The sequence below is a fragment of the Pyrus communis genome, chromosome 4 (assembly GCF_963583255.1).
Source record: "Pyrus communis chromosome 4, drPyrComm1.1, whole genome shotgun sequence".
Taxonomy (NCBI): domain Eukaryota; kingdom Viridiplantae; phylum Streptophyta; class Magnoliopsida; order Rosales; family Rosaceae; genus Pyrus; species Pyrus communis.
In genome coordinates, this window is record NC_084806.1 from 11,952,357 (window position 1) to 11,975,055 (window position 22,699).

General features: G+C 38.7%; 3 protein-coding genes across 4 annotated transcripts; 1 reads left to right on the forward strand and 2 right to left on the reverse strand.

Annotated features, from left to right (window-relative positions):
* Window positions 1-6,016: 6,016 nt before the first annotated feature.
* On the reverse strand, window positions 6,017-11,908 carry LOC137731591 (ARM REPEAT PROTEIN INTERACTING WITH ABF2-like). Of its 2 annotated transcripts, none has more exons than XM_068470747.1 (19): window positions 11,540-11,908; window positions 11,258-11,409; window positions 10,386-10,558; window positions 10,179-10,299; window positions 10,017-10,091; window positions 9,807-9,901; window positions 9,624-9,699; window positions 9,249-9,356; window positions 8,733-8,861; window positions 8,565-8,633; window positions 8,295-8,354; window positions 8,059-8,182; window positions 7,809-7,948; window positions 7,421-7,484; window positions 7,198-7,277; window positions 7,018-7,082; window positions 6,817-6,934; window positions 6,603-6,727; window positions 6,017-6,422 (listed from the first exon to the last, which is right to left on the reverse strand). In XM_068470747.1, exons 1-19 carry the CDS (start codon window positions 11,778-11,780, stop codon window positions 6,329-6,331), a joined length of 2,109 nt encoding a protein of 702 aa, XP_068326848.1. In that variant the 5' UTR covers window positions 11,781-11,908; the 3' UTR covers window positions 6,017-6,328. The 2 variants fall into 2 exon arrangements, with proteins under 2 accessions (XP_068326848.1, XP_068326847.1); XM_068470746.1 differs by having other exon boundaries at window positions 11,252-11,409; window positions 11,540-11,903.
* A 3,658-nt stretch (window positions 11,909-15,566) lies between these two features.
* On the forward strand, window positions 15,567-19,780 carry LOC137732027 (putative leucine-rich repeat receptor-like serine/threonine-protein kinase At2g14440). The gene is made up of 10 exons (XM_068471312.1): window positions 15,567-15,756; window positions 15,868-16,399; window positions 16,778-17,241; window positions 17,390-17,525; window positions 17,648-17,719; window positions 17,803-17,871; window positions 18,183-18,254; window positions 18,710-18,781; window positions 18,860-18,923; window positions 19,282-19,780. Exons 1-9 carry the CDS (start codon window positions 15,678-15,680, stop codon window positions 18,897-18,899), a joined length of 1,536 nt encoding a protein of 511 aa, XP_068327413.1. The 5' UTR covers window positions 15,567-15,677; the 3' UTR covers window positions 18,900-18,923; window positions 19,282-19,780.
* A 571-nt stretch (window positions 19,781-20,351) lies between these two features.
* LOC137730574 (uncharacterized) lies at window positions 20,352-21,299 on the reverse strand. The gene has a single exon (XM_068469557.1). It carries the CDS (start codon window positions 21,292-21,294, stop codon window positions 20,569-20,571), a length of 726 nt encoding a protein of 241 aa, XP_068325658.1. The 5' UTR covers window positions 21,295-21,299; the 3' UTR covers window positions 20,352-20,568.
* Window positions 21,300-22,699: the final 1,400 nt, after the last annotated feature.

The window sequence follows — 22,699 nt, forward strand, 5'->3', positions numbered from 1 at the left end:
AATGTATAAGCTTAATTACATTTGTTTAAATCTTATCTTTTGGTTTGGAGTGTTTTGGCGCTTAATTAATTTGTTGTTTTGGTTCTCGGTTAGTTCGGTTTTCGAGTTTTTGATTGTCATTTGTGCCATCTGGGCTAGTCTTAAGACTTTTAGGGTGTTAATTATTGCTAAGGGCTATTGTGTGTCTTTTAAGCTTCTAGGTTTGCCCGTTTCATCTTACTAGAATTCTATCAAAAGCTTGACACTTAGTATTTATAGGTATGGGTTGGTGAGGCTTAGTGTTTCATCCTAAAGCTTGTATACCTTAACCATGACTGTCATCTCTCAACTTGAGGCCTCCTCTTCGAGATATGCTAGGATTCCCACCAGCCCTATAATTCCTTATTAGGGGAACAAGTTTGTTGAGCTACTTCCTGGTTAGCCCCATGTTGTGGTTGAGGGTGCCCGTGGCACCTTCACCATGGAGAATGGTGTTACTAGAGTGTCGACTAGTCTCTACTCAAACCTGAATGTTGAGTACATGAAGAGTAGGGTCCTTATGGGTAAGTTAATGGGAAAACAATTGGATGCTAGGACTATTAAATGGAAGTTGAGTTAACTTGGGCTTCTAGAGTTAAGAATCCATTTTACTTGGACCACTTTAAGCATAGGTGGTATGCCATTAAGTTTACTGTATCATCCCACATCGACCAACGGAGAGGGGGTGATGTACCTTATATGTACATGCCACCTTCATATAGCACGAGGCCTTTTGGGAACTCACTAGCTTCGGGTTTCATCGGAACTCTGAATTTAAGCGAGTTTGGGCTAGAGCAATCCCAAGATGGGTGACCTACTGTGAAGTTGCTTGTGAGTTCCCAGAAACAAAACCGTAAGGGCGTGGCTGGGGCCCAAAACGGACAATATCGTCCTATGGTGGAGTCGAGTCTGGGATGTGACAGAATGGTATCAGAGCCACTCTGTCGTGTGGTGCGAGTGTGCCAACGAAGACGTCGGGCCCCTAAGGGGGGTGGATTATAACATCTCACATCGACCAACGGAGAAAGGGTGATGTGCCTTATATGTACATGCTTACCTTCATATAGCACGAGGCCTTTTGAGACCTCACTGGCTTCAAATTCCATCGGAACTCCAAAGTTAAGCGAGTTCACACCAGTGCAATCCCAGGATGGGTGACCCACTAGGAAGTTCTCGTGTGAGTTCCCAGAAACAAAACCGTGAGGGAGTGGCTGGGGCCCAAAGCGGACAACATCGTGCTATGTAAGAGTCGAGCCCAAGATGTGGTAGAGCCCAGGTCGGGATATGACATTTATTGATGAAGAATAAATGGAGTTTACTCTAGATAACAAGCCTTGGTATGTAAGGGGTCAGATTTTCCATATGGATAGGTGAAATGTTCATTTCAGGGACACGGATTTCATTTCTAATATGAAGATGTGGATTAGGATTTCTAGAGTCCCAGTTAAATATCGAGATGCGGAGATCTTGGAGGTTATCACATAACTTGTGGGGAATTTTATCCATGCTGATAAAACCAATATCTTGGGTCTCAATGGATTGTTTGTTAGGGTCCTTCTAGAAGTTAACTTGAGGCTGCTCTTAAAGAGAATCGTAATGGTGAATGATGATGAAGATTGCCTTTTGTTGCTTAGCTACGAGAAACTTTTTGAGATTTGCTTTTATTGTGGGAGGAAAATGAGTGACAAACACTCGTGCCCTACTGATTTTGACAACAACGAGTGCCTTCTTGTGGACAGAATTTTCGAGGATAAACCATTGGTGTGCCCTGCAAATTTTCTAGTAAGTGATGAAACTAAGAGTGAGCTTCATGAGGGACTAATGCTTTTATTTCCCCAACCTACTCTTGTTGATGAGGTTAGCCCTGATGATGGAGAAACTAAAATGAGGGATGAGATGGTCCAGGAGCAAATGGAGGATGAGGATGGTTGGAACATTATGCCTGTTAAAATGAGTAAGAGTGCTAGCAGAGGTAGAAGTTCTGAACGTATGGATGGCAAAAGCTATGAAAATGTGTTTTGTGGTAATAGAACATGGGTGTCTAAGGTTGACCTTGTTTCTAGGTAGGGTCATCATTTAAAGGAGGGTCAGGTTCTGGAACTGCTGGAGGCAAGTGTGTGATGTCTGAGAAGTCTACGGACAACAAGCTTAAGGGAAAGGGAGTGAAGGAATTTACTGATCTAGAAACCAATGAGTGTTTATGGAAATAGAGGATGAAGAGTTTAAGCAGGTGCAAGTTGGGGGTAATAGAAAGAGAGTTAGGAGTGAAGGTAAGAGTGGTGAGGGTCTGAACTACAACTTAGAAGATGACGACTGATGAAGTTGCTACTGTGGAACTGTAGGGGTTGGGGCATGCCTGATTTTGCCTCGTAGTTCAATTTCCCTTGTTGTTTATGCTTTCTAGATTTTTTTTTTTTTTTTTTTTTTTTTGCATTGTTGAACCTAGATCTAGCCTTGATAGAAAGCTTGAAGCTTTATTGCCTAAAAGGTTCTCTACTATTGTTTTTGTTGTGGAGATGGTAAGGCTGGAGGCTTCTGCCTCTGTTGGAATGATCGAAATATCATTCTGAATGTGAATGTTATGAATTCTCATTTTATCCATTGTGATATCTTAGATAAGCAAACAAATACTAACTTCATGTGTACCTTTGTTTATGCATATCCACAAAAACACTTACAGCCCCACCTTTGGAAAGATTTTCTTGATCTAACACCTTATATCCCTAGATTTAGACCTTGGCTTCTAGTTGGGGATTTCAACAATATAACTAATCTTGCTGAGAAAATTGGTGGCAATAAGACTATTAGTAATTACATGATTGAGCTCAATAGGTTCCTTAGTGAAGGAAATTTAATCTCAATCCCTGCTTCAGGTGTGCTTTTCACATGGTGTAATGGGCACAAAGATAACACAGTTATTTATGAAAGATTAGACAGGGCTATTGCTAATTCAGATTGGATTAACTTGTACCCCAAGGCATCTCTGCACAAGTATCCCATATTTGGTTCAGATCATAGCCCCATTTTACTGGATACCAATAGTATGTACAATACTAATGGTGCAGGTAGTACTAATTTTAAATTTGAGGCTATGTGGTGAACGCATCCTGATTTCAAAAATGTGGTGAGTAGAGTTTGGAGTGAAGGTATGCTTGGAAACTCCTATGATAAGGTTAGGGGCTACTTAGGTAGATTCAAATTTCTTGTCCATAAATGAAACAAATGATACCTTTGGCAACCCTTTTGATAAGAAAAAGGCTATCATGAGTGAGTTAAATAAAATACAACAAGATAACATGAGCTTACCGGTGTCTAACTATTTGTTAAATAAGGAGTGTGATATCAAGAGGCAACTTTATCATGTCCTTGGAGATGAGGAGATTTTCTGGGCGTAAAAAGCTAGAGTTAATTGGCTCCAACTTGGAGATAAAAACACTAGATATTTCCAAACTGTAACCAATATTTGAAAGAAAAAGAATGAGATTTCCAATATTCGTGACCACCTTGGTAATTGGTGGGAGAAAGGTGATGGCTTGGAAAATGCTTTCGTTAAAGATTTTAAACAACGGTTCACTGCTTCTCTCACTCCTTCTAACTCATATATCAATGATTTTTTGAATATTATTGATCCTTGTTTAAATGAGATTCACAATGCCTCCTTAAACCAACCTATTCTCGACGATGATGTCCTGAGAGCGGTTAAAAGTATTTGTGCCCTTAAGAGCCCAAGACTTGATGGTATACATGCAATTTTCTATCAAAACTATTGGGATCTGGTTGGCCATTTGATTACGAATATGGTTAAAGATTTCTTTAGCACAGGGTCCAGTTTAAGGTTGATAAACCATACGCATATTGCCCTAATTCCTAAGGTGGTGTCCAATTTTAGGTAAATTAGCTTATGTAATGTTACTTATAAATTTATCACTAAAATTATGATTAATTGGATTAAACCTTTGCTAACTTATTGCATTCGGAAGAGTGCTCACTTCAACAACGCTTGCCTGGCAAAGTTAGGGTGGAAATTCCTGACTGAGGAGCAAAATTGGTGGGTCCAAATTGTTAAGAATAAGTATATGAAGAAGGAAGATTTTCTAAGTAATAAAATTAGATAGAGGGAGGTTATTATGATGAGTTTGAGGTGGGTGGTGGGAAAAGGAGAAAATATTTTTTTCTGGACCCATAATTGGGTTTTTCCTTTCCCACTCACTAATCTCTTATCTAGCAACCAGATTACCCATGTTGATCTTGATATGAAAGTAAGACAGGTTATTGTTAATGGGCAATGGGATAAGACAATTACTATATCGTATGGTTCATGTTGAAATGGTTAACAAGATTTGTAGTATTCCCCTTCCTTCTAGCCCTCAAGGCGATTAGTGTTGTTGGGGTCCTAATGCAAATGGTAAATTCTCTGTCAAATCAACGACTTGGATACAAAATTCTACTACCAATAATGTGCATTCTAGCAAGATTATGAAAAAAAAATGTGGACCCGTATCGTACCTCACAAAGTTAAAATTTTTAGTTGGCTTCTTATTGTGGGAAAACTCCATACGAGAGACCAGTTGGTGAGATTTATTAATAGTATGGCTACTTCATGTCCTATGTGTAATGTAGAAAATGAAAGTATTAGACATCTTTTCATTGATTGCAGTTTTGCTAAGCAAGTGTGGAATAGTCCTGCTATTCCTAATTCTGTTAAAATGAATCAAAGTCTTAATTTCAATGATTGGTTAAACTCCTTGGACACCAGAAATAATGAAGGATTGTGTGAGCTGAGTATGGTACTCATAGTGTGTTGGCATATTTGGAAAGAGAGAAACCAGGTTGTTTTCCAAAATAAGAATCCGAATTATACTTGAATTGCCTGCTCTGCTTTTAGTTTGGGCAGGGAGTATTGGGCAGCTCATAGTCAGCGAAGTAGTGAGCTATCTAATGACAGGGTGATCAAGGTTGGCACTATTCGATGGTCTCCTCCGAAGGTTGGTTTTGTCAAACTCAATTTTGATGGTTCGGTGGTTAACCAGCAGGGTACTTCAGGATTTGTAATTAGAAATGAGATGGGATCTCATTTCATCGCTGGGGCTCGAAGGTTTGGTCAAACTACCATTAATGTGGCGGAATGCTTGGCTCTCAGTGATGGTCTCTGGATGGCAAAAGCGAATGGTCTTAAGCACATCATTGTAGAAGGGGACTCGAAGCTGGTTATTGAGGCTATTCGTGGTTCTTATCATGCCTCCTGGCGTTTAAAGACCATTCTTGCAGACATTCGTCGACTGTCAAACTCCTTTGAGGTTATTTGCTGGAAGCATGTTTTTAGGGAAGCCAATTTTTAGCATATGCGATCACTAGTGTAGGTTTTTCTGTTGATGACTTTCATGTTTGGGATGGTACCATCCCCTTGGCTGCTCACCCAGCTTATCTATTTGATTGTACTCAAACGGGTTGCCTGAGGGGCTTCTCTCTTTAATGCATTTCCTTTTCTGTCGAAAAAAAAAAAAAGTTTACTTCATACACTATTTCATTATGGAAAACTACCAAACTACTCTCCAATGTGTCACATGCAAGTAACATCACTTAAATTGACGAAAATTTGAATATAATAGCTTCGAACATAATATTAAGGGTGTAATTAGCATATTTTGATAATTTAATTACTAGTTTTTCTAAAGAAAACAAATAGTTTAAGGACTTATTTTTTACTAAGGTAATAATTCAAAGACTAAATTGACAATTCACCTTACTTATTAATACCCCCTACATCATCAAAAGAACATCAATTGTGTATGTTTTCCTTCTTATGGTGATACAAGTTGCAATGTACTGATATTTGTTTTCTCACATTATGTTGTAATTTAGAGCAAGCTCATCTAACTCTTTAGGTCAAACCCACAAGAATCTAGGAACTTCGCCCCAGAGACCAAAGACCGTGACATGAACATTTGGACACCTATATGTTAGTTACTGAAAATATAGTTGTAAATAGACCTCCACATGTAAACAGTGTTGCACATTGTAGGTACTCAAAAATTTCTGCTTGTTTTATACAGTTTTAAAACCAGTTGCACCGTGCGGGCACCATTGCTAGTCTCTTACTAAATACGATTTCACTAAAAAAGAGCAAAGCCAAGACAATGGGCGACGGTAATGACGGGGCATCGTTTTTACAAGTAATTGAATCAGAACGGATCGTAAGCAAACTACAATCAAAGAATTAGAAAATTCTCATGGCTCGACAACAGCAAGAGCATCTACTAGCGGTTTCTGTACATCGGGGTGTTAGGACTCAAGAATTTAAGGCAGCAATTTATAGCCGCAAGCTATGTGGGTTAGGCTTAGTAAGCGCTTTGGTAAAGTAAGTGCAGATCTCGGGTAATATACGCATGATCAGATGAGAGTTCCTGCAGTGTTGCAGCATCGAGACAAGTTCAGTAGATGAAAACAAAAAACGAAACTTCGGACAAAATAAGCAAATGCGGAGGTACCCTTGCTAAGCAAAAGAAGACTAAATCTAGGGACTCATTTGGCCTATACAGAAATAATCTTCTGAATCAGAACGAAAGGTTGGAGGGAGCACGTACCCTGGTCTGGCACTCAATTTATCGAACTGCTCCAAAATAAACAAAATGCATGTGTGCCTCAATGACATCGCATGGAAGGCTTCTGAAAGTTCATACATGTTTGAAACGTTGTCCAACGATATGTCCTATTCAAAAAAGAGTAGAATAGTAATTAGGTGGCTGCCTTTTTCAACTCAGAGCGGGACATGAGCAGAGAGAGAGAGAATCAGGTCACCTGTGCTATTGTATACTCACAAAGCCGCTTGAGTCCCTCCAAAAGATACTGATCAGCAGCTCTGAGGAGATCTTGAGCAATATCAATAGTAATGTCGACTGATCCAGTGTATATAAATCTGTGCAAAGTCGGAAGTCTCTGAGTTATCAAAGCTCACAAGACGACTTTTGTGAAAGAGGAAAAATACAATCTTCAATTTACCTCATCATCAACTCGAAAACCTCCCATCTAATATTTGGTATCTCAATGTCCCTCGCATCCTTCTCCTGTCATAGGTTAAATGGAAATTATAAAGATATTGCACGCTATTGAACATGAAGACATCCTTTTTACCATGTTACGTGCACTTCAGTGTTTATTTGTAAGAAAATAGATACCCACCCGGTAACCACCATCAAACATTGCACGGAAGGCATCTGAAGAAGCTAGCAGGCAAATTCTGTGAGCATAGAACCGTCTACCTGCAATTGGTCAGCAAACAATCAAACATTTAAAGAGGTCCTTTATGTTAACAATACAATGACCCATGGTAATTGAATGTTCTGTAATGTCAACTAATCTAGCATAAGTAGGACGAGCTTAAATAAAGATAAAAGATTTAAACCTTCAACTAAGAAAATAACATCGGAAAGCGTAGGATTGTTTACATACTGCTCCCCCAGATAGACCTGCATGAAGATTTATCCACCATCACAAGCAATTTATACCAAAAAAAATACTTTATTGCCTAAGATGACAGTAATTTTAAATGCAAGAAAGCAGCCATAGAATAGGCATATTGGATTCGATTTCTTTCCAGAAAAACTGTACCGAATTACAATGAGTGGTGTGGTTGTAACTTTCGCTTATGTTTTAGAGGTTCAAAATGGCCAACAATAATTTGAGTAAGTTGGAAAACAAAACATATATAATGCTTCCACATTGACTTTATATTATGTCCACAAACACAAGAATTCACCACAAGCAACCAACTGTTTGAAAAACACCCCAACCTGTGGTGTTGGAGATGGGGGAGCTGCATCCACAGGAGAAAGAGTCATGGCTTTGTTGGCTAGCTTATACAAAGCTGTCGCACCATCAAGTTGCTGTTTATGGGCACTGGAACCAAGAAGCCCAAGAAGTAACTCCAAACCTGCTTAATAATATCAATATCAGCAAGCACAAAACCAGCAGAAATATAATACAAGTTCATATGCAAAAGAAACCATGAACAACATGATATAAACACGGGAAGTGACATGCCATTGTTGTCGATGAATATTGTTCTTAGATCATCTGGCGAACAAAGATGAGCAAAAGCCAAAGCAACTCGTCTTTGGACAGCCCTCTCTGCTACACGCATCAAATATAACAAATGGGACAAAACCTACATTGAAACAATAAGAAGTTACAATCTCATATATTTAATACATTAAACATACCAAATGCTAGAAATTAAAAAATAAAATTAAAATTAGATATAGGCATGACACGCTCACTCGTCCATGAATCTTCTCCTCTAATCTTTTCAATGTTTTGGTCACACAGTCCTTTGTTGCCTGATAATACGACTCGTCAATTCTTGGAGGTTACAATTTATAATATGTAGCAAAGAGCGAAGGAAAATGGAAGAACTGAAAACATCCATTATAGTTAGTACTAAGATACTTAAGGAATGATTTAAGAATTATAACATTTAGAAACATGCAGTATTTAGAGGAACTACAAATATAAATAAAATCTTTAGAGAGAGAGTGAGAGAAAGATACTTGAAAAATAAATTCTCCCTCTTGCAGCTTCTGAACACCTCCAACCCTGATATAATCGGAAACATTATCCTAGAGGAGAAAACGAACCAACAAAATAACATCAATTAAAATGGTGTTAAATGTCTACCTCGACATAATTTTCATGAAAATTTATTAATTATACCATACCTCATTATCTGCAAGGCCATAAAGAGTAAATGCGGCATTATGTTGTAGAGAACCATTTTTCGAATCAAGAAGCTTCAGCAATGGCACTAAACCACCATTGTGAGCAATACCAGCTTGGTTGTTTGTGTCCTGAATTAGCAAATACTTGAATCATTATTACAAAAGAGCATCTCGCATAGCACCAAAAGACAAAGAAAAAGCATTACTTGAATAGTAAATCAAAATTAATTCATTGGATCACTATGAGGAAACCTGAGAACTAGTGATGATATTAGTGACTAGAAGAAACTCAAGTTTAAATCTAAAACTTCTGCTCAACAGTGAAAACATATGACCCATAAATTCATCTTCATTTCTAGCGGAACATGAAATAAGTCCATCTATGGTTAAGTATATTCTCAGCGCAAAATCAAAATCCATCCTTGAAAGGTAGAATACATCCACTGGGATGAAGACTATATGGCCAAAGAATTGTAATTTACACAAAAGAAACAACATATGTGAAGAAATAATAACCTGTGCCAGTCTACCCAATGCAAAAGCTGACATCTCCTTTAGTTGTACGTCAGGGGACTGAAGCATCTCAATCAGAGGCCGAACAGCACCCCTCTGTACAATGTGAACCTACAAAAACCCTGACTATTTCAGTGGAAGGGCAAGGGCAATGTAAGGAGTAAGGACCCAAAAGCAAAGAAACAACAGGGAAAGAACAAAGATCTATCTACAAGGATAAAGCAAAGCCTGCAAGTCATAGGATCATTATTCGACCAGAGAGAAGATTAATGATGTTTTCATTCCTAACATCTTTGTGGTGCCAAACGCAAAAACAGGGGTGAGAATTTGACTCAAATCATGGAAAAGAATTGAATGAAAGAAATATATCTAACCCACCTTGCAATCTGAATCAGTTGCAGCAAATTGTCCAAGTAATAAAGCTGCTTCTCTTTGGCTCTCAGAGCAGCAGGAACTGTAACCCAATACAAGACTTGAGAAACTTCTTCACGTTACGAAATAATGGACACTAAACAATAATAGTATAGTTTCATCACGTGACATGGCACTACTGGGACACACCTAAGCAATCCAATAACAGGTTGTAAAGCTCCCGCAAGAAGAACTTCTTTCTTTATGATTGGAGACGAATGTACCAGATTTCCAATAACACCAACCTGCATCACATTATAAATGGTCTGATGTTGCAAAAACATGAAGTGCGAAAACCTAATTCTGAACAATAGAAGTCCCATTGTGCATGGTATAAATTCAAGTAAAATAAGATCCTACTGCTTCGTAATGTATTGCAGCATCCTCAGACCGAAGCATTAGAATGAGAGTAGGAAGCGCATTGCATTCAACAATCTGCAAAGCCATAAATTGACACCATCAGGTTCTTGTTCAAACCAACCTTTTATCATAAGTAACTTTAAAAAAAAAAAGACCTATCACCTGATTCTTATTCTCGTCATTTTTAAATGCCAGGGTTCGTAATGCTCCAGCAGCTGCTCTTTGCACCTTGGTATCAGCAAATTCAAGCAACTCAACTAGAGGTGGAATTCCACCTTCTATTCTGTATATGCATTCCTGATGATCATTAGAATCATGTTGCTACTGTCATTTTTATTGAGAAAGAAGGTACTTGAGACATAAGCAAACCTGACACGGGTTTTAATGTTGCTATTCTCATGAGCAAGGTTGGTGATGGCATCAGCAGCTCTACGAATGACGCTATACAAAGCTCGAGATACAGGACCATCCTTGTGCCTCTTTAACAAATCCACAAGATGAGCTAATGCGCCAGTGTCAACAATGAGTTGTTGGTGCTCCGGCTGTTGACACATATGACAGCAAGAATGAACAAGTTTAGCAATTATACGTAGAGTAAGCGTGACGGTGAATTAGATCCTATCCAAGAGTGTCCCACATAAATATCCGTGCAACATAAAGAAGGTCAAGAGTAATACTGGATACACCGAGAATCAAAAGCAACCCAGACATATCGGCAACCATACCACACCAACTTACTATAGCAAACCGGCAACTACAATACCACCAAACAACCCGACAAAAAATAATCACACTACACCTTCTTAGATGTATACCACAGCCAAAAAAAAAATACTTTTGACTCACTATTGTGAAATTGTAGCTTCATAGTTCATACTAATTGTCGGTGCATTCTAATATCAATTAAATTAATAATAGGCCTAATTGTCTGTGTGCTTCTGGGAAGAGAATATATTATTTTCGTATATTTTCGAATTATAATTTCCCCAACCATAACTGTAATTTTATAAAAATTTTGAATTTTAGCAACTTCAGTTAGTATCCAAAATTCCAAATCCAACTAACATAAATTCCAATTCTTGAACCTCTGTGAGTAAATTACAAGCTCAATTGTACCATCACTGAAGAAATTAAAACGAGAAATCTATTCATACAGAAAAGGAAATTTCAAAGTCCACAGAAAATTTTGACCAAAAGTGGACTGAAAATTTGAAAAACAGTAAGAGTAAAGTGACCTTAACTGCGAGAAGGCCCAGGGCAAAGGCACTTCCCTTCTCAACCTCGTGTTCAAACGGCTTCGAACTCCGGTCGCCGTCGCTTAACGGCGGCGCTTGAAGATGCTTCACCAGAGCCGGAACCGCGCCGCCTTCGACGATCACACTCACTACCTCCTCTGCTCACACACAAACGCATAAAATCGTTAAATCCGAGCTATTCAAGAACCTCGAAAGCTTCACAACCGATAAGAAATGAGGGGAAAAAGCGAGATCGGAGAGTGATTTGGGGATTTCGTTTCAACCAACCGTTCTTGCCGAGCTCGGCGAGGACGTGCGTGGCGCGCTTGGCAGAAGCTCGATCGGCTTCGCTCCAAGAGAAGGTGGAGTTGAGGACCTTCACCTGCTCGCTGACCTCGCTCAGCAGCGCCTTTCTGGCTTCGCCGGACTTCACCGAGATCTCCCGCTCGCCGCCGGTTTCCTCCTCTAGCTTCCGCTTCTGCCCCTTCCTTTCTGGACGTCTCTGGTCCTGGCGCCTCTGCAACTCCATCAACGACGACGGAAGCGACGAAGAAGAGAAACTGATCCGAATTGGAAAAACAAACTTCGGACTTGAAGAGGTTCGACTGAGAGACAGGGACAAGTGAGAGAGAGATCGATCCAAGGGTATTTTCGGAAATTAGAATTTTAAAAAAAAAAAGTGAAAGTTTTTTCTTTTTTGTTTTGTTGCTTTCTCCTTTCTTTTCCTTTCCGGTGGATGTGTTGGGTCAAAATCCGCCACACGATTTCCGGTATATCTACATATCCATTTATTTATTTATTTATTTTTTTTTTCACTAAATTATTTTTTTGAGAATAACTAAATTATTAATATATGGATTAACGTGCGCTCCCGCTCGGAGAAGGCAGAGAGTGGGACGGCGATATCAGCGAACGTGCGGACGGTGCGTTCTGGATGGGCCTGCTAGAATCCAGAGGACCCGGCCAACTGCCATGCTAGTTCCGTCGTGCTTGCAGGTAGTTGCCGTGTGGGACTTTCGTTCAAGTTGTTGGGTCGGGTCGACCGGGATGGGTCGGGTGTGTGAATAAATGAACCCGGGAAGTTAGCCAACTGAAAGTGATGTCTTGGGAGAAAGCACAAGACCGCGTGAATTTGGCACCCACCCGAACCAACCAAAACCACAAGGAACGGTTTCATTAAACAAACACCACTGTCTTAACGTCCCTAGCTACCGGGACAAAGTTATTTACTAAATCAAAATGAAGAGTTTGAAGTTATTGTTATGTAACATTTTGATCTGTTAATACAAATTCAAGTCTTGAACTACGATGACAGTAAACTCATTATCTAATTCTCATTAAGAGAATGTGATTTTTCACGCACGAAGGGTTGATTATGATTGTTTCAAACATTCAACTGGGTTCACATGCCTAACATTTCATGAATTGATTGGAGAGAGTTTTGCATGTAAGTCAAAAATTGAGGTCCACCCAATTTTTATATTTGGAGAAAAATAATAGCTGCAGAATCGAGCCTAGAGAAATGGAGAGAATCCAATGGTGATTACACGATAAAATATAGGGCGTGGGTGGACCAGCACAATCAAGTTTTGGGCCCATTTTCAGAAGTGTCACTCTTTTCTTTGGACTTACTCTATCACTAGACCCATTTGTCGTCCCGATACCATTTTTTCAGCTTTTAAAAATAAGGTTATTTGCCACTCATGATCCGGTGATATTCCTTTTCATTTGAAAGTAAGAGGTCGTAAGTTCAAATCTCGTGGATGACGAATTTGTTACCAAACTAGACTGCCCATTATGGTAATTACACGATAAAATATAGGGCGTGGGTGGACCAGATCAATCAAGTTTTGGGCCCATTTTCAGAAGTGTCACTCTTTTCTTTGGACTTAGACCTGGTTTGGTACTGAGGTGATTCTGAAAAAAGCTGCTATCAAAAAAAGCTGGGAGCTGTTTTTGTGTTTGGTAAACACTCAGCTTCAGCTTTTTTTCACAGTTTTGGATGAAAAAAAACCAAAAACAAGAAGCTGCAAAACCTAGCTTTGAAAAACCGGCTTTTTTTCACATCTGTTTTACATAAAAGTTTACCAAACACTCTAATACTGTTTTTTTTTTTTCAAAAGCACTTTTACAAAAAAGTTTACCAAACATTCTGCTGCTTTATTTCACAGCTGCTTATTCTCACAGCACAGCAGAAGCAGCTTTTTTTCAAAGCACAGCAATACCAAACCAAGCTTACTCTATCACTAGACCCATTTGTCGTCCGATACCATTTTTTCAGCTTTTAAAAATAAGGTTATTTGTCACTCATGATCCGGTGATATTCCTTTTCATTTGAAAGTAAGAGGTCGTAAGTTCAAATCTCGTAAATGACAAATTTGTTACCAAACTAGACTGCCCATTATGTGGCTTTACCGAACTCCCCCTCCTCTTAGTGTAAAAATATACTAAAAAAATGAGGTTATTTGACCCAAAAAAAAAAAAATTCCTTGTAATTGAGATGTTTGTCTGATAGTATTGTTCTTTCCTCGTAATTGAGATGTTTTAGATTTGATTCTCGTTAAAAGCAAATTTGAATCTCATTATTGTTAATCCATTGTAAGATTTAGTCTGATCTCCTACTTCTTTAGTGCAAATAACATCATTTGCTCAAGAAAAAAAAAATGGAAATTCTTTATGCACCCTTTTTTTTTTTTTTTAGCACTCCATTTTTTTTTTTTTCTAGTTATTGATGAAACTGATCAAAAGAAAATTAAAATATTGAATTAACTAGGGAGTAATTGTGAAAGTGAGTATGTGAAAAATCATTGTTGTTTTAAATTAATCATGTTTCCGAACAAAATAGGGATGTGCTATCTACACACCCCTTTTTACTTCTCACACATCTCTTGTTCATTTATGTCCGTTGATCTTCTTCAATTCATCCAATCAGACGGCCGAAAACCAAAAAGACGTGGGATAAATTAAAAATGATGTGTGGATATCACATCCCACAAAATATATTCTAGATCAATTGGTTAGGATGTAATTTTTTTTTTTTTTTTTTTTTTTTTAAATGTGTTGGTGTTTTTGACATAAAATATCACACATGGAGGTCCAAGAGAATGGGGCTCAAGCATGTATTCGACTTAGGATTTAAGTTCTGAACAAAACTAATACAACTTGTGCAATTAGTGACGAGCTAAGATTACAAAGGTACAAAACATGGTATTAGAGCCAGGTTTGGCATAGGACACATGACAAATCATCATGGAGCACATGTAATCAATTGCCTAATAGACGGAGGATGGACGAATTATGATTTGATTCAAGGTCGAGATTGTTAAGAATGGTGGATCAAATACAATTGTGGAGTCACCGATATTCATTTTCAATTGAAAGTGAGAGGTTTTAGGTTTGAATTTTATGGATGGTGAATTCAATACAAAATTTGGTTGCCAAGTATGTTGCTTAGCTGAACTCCCCCCTCTTAGTGTAAAAATATATCGATGTACTCAAACATACAATTGTGCAAAATCGAAGGATTGATTGCTCATAAAAGAATATTAATCTAAGAGTTGTTGGTCTAGCCGTCAAGTCCTTGGTTTGCTCTTAAATTGTCTGAGGTTCGACTTTCTTCCACGGTACCCACCTAGCAAATGCTAGAGTTTCTCACTCCCCAAATGTTGTGAGGTCAAGTGAGTAGTCAAGTCTAAGACTTGGATACACTAGTCAAAAAGAAAAAGAAAGAAAATATTAAGTGCACGGCATTTTGAGATAAAATATCACTTACGTCACACTTGAAGTTACATAAAGTTCGAGCCCTACCATTTTTTCCTTGGATCTAGTGGTTAAGAAAACATATACAACTTTATTTTGGTATAATGATGAATAACTATAGACAAAGCCAGTATTTGTTCGAATTGATATAAAGTATAGAGCAGAAAACAGTCCCTTGGAACTTTCATAAACTTAATTTTGCTTAAGCCGATTTAAAATATTTATTAATCTTCTTCTGGTGGTTTGGTTTGGTTTGGTTTGGTTTGGAGCTTCTGTTTGTTTTCGCTTCTACAGTTAACTGTTGGGCTGTCGTTTGAGTTGGTCGAGTCCTGCTGGCTTCACTTGTTTACAGTTTATCCGTTTACTTTTTCTGGTGGGCCGGGTCTTCATTTCGTCTAAGTGGTACCCCCACACACCCACCTACCCCACCAAATCATAATTACATTAGTTAATTTAGCAATTAAACTACCGACTCTTGACCAAGCCCTTGTTTTCCCGCGTTTACCCAACCGAAATACCTTTCCTCTTCCCCAACTCCACCTTCGCGGCTCCTTCTCTCTCTCTCTCTCTCTCTCTCTGCCTATTCCTTCCTTGCTTATCTCACTCACCCAACCAAAGCCCTTCCATTCTCTCTCTACACCTCCTCTCTCTCTCCTCACCCTCCACCATGTTTATCTCCCTCCTCCATCTCCTCCTCCCCCTCCTCCTCCTCTCCCTCATCCCCCTCTCTCTCTCCCTCCCCAAAGGTATGCCCTTTAATATGGAAATGTCAAGTCCCTTATTGTAAAATTCATTTTCGGTCTTCCAATTGACTTTGGGTTGAATGCTCACATTCTAATTTGAAAATTTTGAACCAGGTACTCTTATTAACTGCGGCGCCGCCGTCAAATCCGAAATCGACGGCCGCGAATGGCTCCCGGACACCAGCTTCGTATCCGCTGGGACCCCGAGGAACTTAACGACCCCGGTCCTCGTCCCCATCCTCTCCACCGCCCGATCGTTCCCGAACAATCCCCACCGCAAGTTCTGCTACACCGTCCAGGTCTACCGCAAAGCTAAGTACATGGTCCGGACCACGTACTACTACTACGGCAACGGTTCGCCGCCGGTGTTCGACCAGATTGTTGACGGCACTTTCTGGGCCGTCGTTAACACCACCGAAGACTACGCCAAGGGCTTGTCGTCTTACTACGAGGGGGTCTTTCTCGCTCAGGGCAAGACCATGAGCGTCTGTCTCGGGTCGAACAATTACACCAAATCCGACCCGTTTATCTCCGCCCTGGAGTTTGTGATACTCGAAGACTCGCTCTACAACTCCACGGACTTCAAGTCGTACGGCCTCAGTTTGGTCTCCCGAAACAGCTTTGGGTACACCGGATCCATCATTCGGTATGCGCCTCTCTCTTTTGCTGTAGCTTGTAAAAATCTGTAAATTCAGTGACTTTTGAAGTCAAAGTTTGAGTGAGTTTAGAATCTAAAAATTGGGTTATCATCAGATACACAGATGACCAATTCGATCGATTTTGGGTGCCATTTGGAGGGCACATCCCATCTATGTTTTTGCATCACCGTATTGATTGCCGTTAGATGAGTTTAAATTTTAATTTTTGTGTAGTTTATAGATTAATTTGCATTCTTTTAATGACAATCAATGTGATGGTGAGCAAAAATGCACTGTTATCATTTGTTTAAGTTCTATATTTATGTATTCAGTGACTTTGAAGTTAAATTTGTGAGATTTTAGTATCTGAAATTGGGTATTTTCAGATACCCAGATGACCAATTCGATCGATTTTGGGCGCCATTTGAAGAACACAATCCAATGATTCCGATCAATGTGAGCAACTCAAATGCGTCTGTTTCTGGCATGTGGAATATGCCCCCTTTGAAAGTTTTTGAAAGCGAATTGACGACAGGAAAAACTGAGGCCATGGAGTTGAATTGGCCTCCTCGGTCAGTTCCTGAATCGAATTACTACATAGCTCTGTACTTTGCCTCAGGGCAGTCCACAGGGTCAAGAGTGTTGAACATTAGCATCAATGGTATTCCGTATTACAAGGATTTGGATGTGAAGCCAGAAGGGCTTGTTGTTTATGCGGCAAGGTGGCCTCTTTCTGGTTCTACTAGGATTACTTTGACCCCATCTGCCGGATCAAGCAGTGGTGCTTTGATTAATGCAGGCGAGGTGTTTGATGTGTTGCCCCTTGGAGGAACAACTCTTACTCGAGATGGTATGCTTATCCTTGATGGTTTTGGGTGATATTTTAGTTTTGAACTAACTGATGTTAGAAATTTGTAATCAGGCTTATTCAAATTGCAACATTAGATTGTTCCTAGGCTTGATGTAATACTTCATGGAGTTCCCTTTTCATATCACAGTTATTGCTTTGCAAAGAGTAAAACAAAGTCTTCTGAACCCTCCACCTGACTGGAATGGTGATCCTTGTTTTCCCCGTCAGTACTCGTGGACGGGCATTACATGCTCTCCAGGCCCTCGAGTTCGTGTGGTCACTTTGTGAGTTGAAACCTATCATAATCATTTTTCATGCTCGATTTTTTTATTGCTTATAGTGTGCTTCCCTTTCTTTTTCCATCTCAACATGGCCAAAACTTACTTCTATTTCCTCATGCTTACAGAAATCTGACAAATACGGGCCTTTCAGGATCGCTATCACCTAGCATTGCCAACATGACCGCATTGTCTAATATGTAGGTTCCTGAGAATTTAACCGTATTTAGTTTGTTCACAAGTATTGTTGAATGCCTGATTGACAATTTAGTACTTCTGACAGCTTGCTTGGGAAGAATAACTTTACAGGGCATATTCCCGATCTAAGTTCGTTGAAGTTACTAGAGAAACTGTAAGTTGTGACAATTTACTTCCCACCGTTTGCCCTTGGCTCTTCATCATTTTATTTTTGAACTTGCAATGAAACACATTATGGCATATGGAAACATTGGCCACCATAAATGGTATTCTGGAAGTCAGTGGCCTGAAAGTTGAAATTATACTGCTTGTGGTGTGACTAAGTGATTAATAATCTATTTTAGCGGTTTTGTGCTACTTTGTCATTGCATTGTTGTCTCATCTGATTCCTGAATATTCTGAGTCTCCTTATTTTTGCCTGAAATGGCCTTCTCTGATCCAATTTTTCTTTTTCCCTCATTTAAGGCACTTGGAAGACAATCATTTCAGTGGAAATATCCCCTCATCGCTCGGGAGCATTGATAGGTTGCATGAACTGTAAGTGATGTCAAACAGTCAAAGTCGCTTCTTTCTTCTTTCTTGGTATTAATTTGAGTTTTTTAATTGCATTTTCTAAAATGTCTATTTGTATTGAAAAATGGATGAGAAGAATTTGGTTTCGTTAAGTTATTATTGGTTCAAGCTCAAATATATGTATATTTTATACTGTTTAATTGTAGAATTGTTAGCGCTGTAATTTATTGGATGCAAAAGTTAACTTGTGGTATAACCCCACAAGTATATAAGAATCTGGAATGGCTGCAACAAAAATTTGCATGTTCGGCGTGCTGTATATTACAGACGAATACATTAGGGCAAACTGTTAGATGACAGCACAGCTGGGCAAACTGTTTTTTTTTTTTTTTTTACTTTCTTTCATCTTGCACATGCGGTGATTCTGTGGTGATACTTGATGTTTCTGATTTCCTAACTTGCTTCCATGTCTCTTTCAGTTTCTTACAAAACAATAATTTGACTGGTGAAGTTCCAGATAGCCTTATTCGAAAATCGGGACTGGACCTAAGGTAGTTGAATTCCATTAGTCTTACCACTCAAACCTTAAGAATTGCACCTTAAGCTGATTGTTTTAACTTGCATTTCAGGACGTTTGGAAATTCTTTTTCAGCACAGCCACCTTCTTGAACAGCTAGTATTGTGCATTCAAAGGTAAATATCTTTTCCAAGAAACTTGATCCCAACATTCAACATTAAGAGCTCTACAAAATTTGGACTGCAAATTTTCCCTTTGCCTGCTCTTTGGTCCTGCGGTTGAAAGTTCTTGCGCTTATCTTTAGTTTTGATGGGGTTTGAGACCTTCATTGAAATTTTACCCTACATTTTTATACCCGATTGTTCATATACGGTCACGTTGATCCGTAGTTGATGCTCTTTAAGTTGTCCATGTTGATTTTTCTTATTCTTTAATACACTTTTTTTTTCCTTTCAAATGTACACCATTGTATTGTTTGTAAAAGTTATATTTTTGTGAAGTGATTGATGTTGATCCTTTATTTACTTCCGTTAGGTGTATGGTTCCCTATTAAATTCACAGATGTACTTTAGGCCAATTGGCAGAGTGTCAGTCTCCTTGCACCTAATTTTGAATCTCCATCCCTGTAAATTAGAGTCGGGAATTCGACTCCCTGTTACATTCAAACCATGCATCAAAGAGAACCCTACGAATGTGGTCCTCTTCCCTTTCTGCATATGCTAAAAATAATTCAAACATTCAATGGTGGTTAAGGCCAAAAATCAGATTCCAAAAGCTGCAATGGCTCACATGTTGGACCCACCGAGTCACAGATGTGCATCTGCATCTTGCATGATTTTCTCACTTTCCTCCTCGCTTATCTGGGAGAGCAGGTTGGCGGATCACTGTATGTACTTTTTGGACAATACAAGCCTAAAGTCATTAGTACTGCACTTTAGTAGTATTTCTCTTCGTTTGTAAATGAGAAGCTTTAGGTTTGATTTTCATCAAAAGCGAGATTTGAATCACATTATTACTTGCCCGGTAAGGTTTAACCCACTCCCCCACCCCTTAACGTAAATAATATCGTTTATTCAAAAAAAAAAAAAAATCCCAAAAGAAAGAAAAAAGACAAAATAATCAAACAAATTGCTGTTAATTTTGTGACAAAAAAATACTAGAAAAGTTAGCATTTACATTATGATTCTTCAAATTCACCATTGGGTGTATTCAATTGGGATTTTGAGGGATTTTAATTCCTTTAATGAATTTAGGGGTATTCAATCAGGATTTTAAGTGTTTATCTGAAATTAAAGGTCTATTCAATTAAAATTGAAGATAGTTTATTAAAATGCTTAGAAATCTGGGTGTATTCAATTAGGATTTTAAAGAAGTTTATAACATTCCAGATGCATTCAATTAGAAATTGATTTTAAAGAATTTGAAAAAGTTGAGGAATTAGAGGGAATTTGAGAGATTTCGTAGTGTATTTTAAGCATCCACAAAATATTTCAAGGGAATTGAATCAAAATTTTATATGGAATCTTACAAATCAATTAAACTCCACAAAAATCCATAGATTTATAAATCCATTAAGGTCTCGAATTCTCAATTGAATACACCCTTCTAAACATGAGATAGAATTTTCAAATGAAAGAAAAAAAAATATGGAGAAATTTGAGAAAACAATGAAAATCTTGATTTTCCAATATGCACGGGGATCCTTGGATGTTGGATCTTTGGCCGCACTCTTACGCCGGAGCATAGTAGGGTTTTCGTCTTACGGCGGAGCATGGTAGAGTTTGTATGAGACAATTAATCTTGCAGATCGGACCAACTTCTCTACCTCTCTAGTACTCTTCCTTTCCTGAGAGGAAACAAAGGTGGCAAGGCACTGCTCTTCACCTGTTTGCAAATTGGCACATTTACCATCGGCCTTATTCTTATGCTTGCGGATCTTGTTCGTTCCAACCCTTTCTTTATCCTCTTCATATACTTCTCTTTGTTCCCTTCCTTCTCTTGATCAGTCGTTGTAGCTATATCCGCCAACGAGTTCGAGGAAGAAGAGGAAGACGAGGACGAGGAAGATGGGGACAATGTCGAAGCGCGTTGCTTCTTCAGTCTCAGTAGCTCCTTCCACAAAACCGTGCACTTAGGCGGCCTCGGAGATGGATCGTCGTCCACAAACCAACTCCCCCGGCTCTCCTCCTTGTTCACCCCCTCCTCATTCTCGTCTCCCTCGACGTCCTTGGTGTTGAGGTTGAGCTTCGTGAGCCGTTCGGCGTGCTGCTTTTGCCAAAAGGGAAGGAGCTTCCCTTCGAAAAATAGCTCATCTGCAGACAACATGGCATGGCTACTCACGTTGCTCGAGAGAAACTCAAAATCCGGGTTACGTACCTTTTGGTGATCACCACCCTCCATTTTTTTGTCTTGTACTTCGCCGCGCGAATTCGGGGTGATGGAGATGAAGTTGTTCTCGTCGAGGAACTCAGCGGAGAACGAAATCCGCGGACTCGAAGGCGTGCCGACGGATCTAGGGGTTGCCTGAACAATTTCTAGGGATCCCATTTTTGTGGTAGTGAAAGAGTGGTTTTGAGCAAATGCATGAGGGTATGTGGAATATATAAAGGGAAGGAAGAGATGGTTTATTGATGTTAATTTTTGAGTCAAGTGTTAATCTGTGTGTTATGTGATTGCTAATTGGGCAGTAATTATCGTTTGGATTATAAAAGTTAGGTGGTCTGGTGGAGGCGAAACAAGAGAGCTCAGGTGGTGTTTAGAATATAGAAGCAGGCACATGGACAACTTCACCTTATTGGGAACTCAATAAAGACAACAAATTTATATATTACCATAGCTTCTCATGCAATTCTAACTAGTGTTTTCTTTCTTGTTCTTCCAAAACCCCAAATTTGATTAGAAAAATTGCAAAGTAACTTCCTGGAAAAGGATTTAACCTGTGCTCTTTTGAAGAATGGAAACTTTTTCTTTTGTTTGAACCCTTAGTGCTCATATGATTTATTCAATTCAACCACTAGAGAAAAAGAGGGAGTGCTAGAGGAGAAAAAGTGAGCGTAAAAATCATTTTCCACTAAATTATACAAAAGGAGAAGACATTTTCTTTTGTTAGACAGTTTGACATATTATACTATTAGATTTGTTGATTTGAACAATGCATCACGTTACATATAATTTAGATTCATGTATCATAATGAGAGGAATTAGAAAAGTTTTGTTACTTAAATAGAATATGAGAAGTGATTTTCATACGTCTTTTTTTATATCTAAACATCGAATTGAATAAACCAAACTGAATCAACTGTCATGATTAAAAAGAAGTGTATAAGAGATTAAAAATGGTATTATGTGTTTATCATTTTCGAATAAAAGATAATCTTAAAGCTTTTCATGCTTTGTCTTTTTATTGTTTTGTAGGTATTAGATTAGGGTAAATCCTATCAACCTTGCAAGATAAATGTGATTATGTTGGAGAGGGGGATCTTTTGCTTTTTCAAATTTAAAACAGCACATTGGAGCAGGATACTTTAAATTAGGATTATCTCATGGATTAGTTATCCAAATGAGTTTGGATTAGTCAAAGAGAGATTTGACTCCCCTGCTTACAGGGGTAGTATAAGTTATAACATGTTAGTTAGGGGTCCCAAGCATGTGGCCACATGTGCCATTCTGAATCATAGATACATTTTTATGACCAAACTACCCTTCTATACGGTTTGCCTCTTTCTGGTATTTCCTGTGAATTCCCCTCTCTTGGGTTGGTTTTCTTGTCATTTTGAAAGGTTTTTGAAGTGGTAGATATCATGCCAACAGCTTAAAAAGCTTCCATTAAGATTTGGGGAGTTATAATTATAATTAAATCAGGACAGCTAATGAATATTTTTAGGGTAAATCACTAAATCTAATTATTATTAAGCATTGGGGTTGTTGTGTGGTCCTTCAGTGTGCTGTATTA

What these genes read in the sequence shown, in the direction of transcription:
- LOC137732027 (XM_068471312.1), top strand. Translation starts at nt 15,678, where the DNA reads ATGTTTATCTCCCTCCTCCATCTCCTCCTCCCCCTCCTCCTCCTCTCC. An exon ending in TACACCGGATCCATCATTCG is followed by an intron (nt 16,400 to 16,777) that starts GTATGCGCCTCT and finishes GGGTATTTTCAG; the next exon opens with ATACCCAGATGACCAATTCG. An exon ending in ATGACCGCATTGTCTAATAT is followed by an intron (nt 17,720 to 17,802) that starts GTAGGTTCCTGA and finishes TACTTCTGACAG; the next exon opens with CTTGCTTGGGAAGAATAACT.
- LOC137731591 (XM_068470746.1), bottom strand. Translation starts at nt 11,780, where the DNA reads ATGGAGTTGCAGAGGCGCCAGGACCAGAGACGTCCAGAAAGGAAGGGG. An exon ending in AACATTAAAACCCGTGTCAG is followed by an intron (nt 10,300 to 10,385) that starts GTTTGCTTATGT and finishes ATGCATATACAG; the next exon opens with AATAGAAGGTGGAATTCCAC. An exon ending in AGGAGAAGATTCATGGACGA is followed by an intron (nt 8,183 to 8,294) that starts GTGAGCGTGTCA and finishes GTTTCAATGTAG; the next exon opens with GTTTTGTCCCATTTGTTATA.
- LOC137730574 (XM_068469557.1), bottom strand. Translation starts at nt 21,294, where the DNA reads ATGGGATCCCTAGAAATTGTTCAGGCAACCCCTAGATCCGTCGGCACG.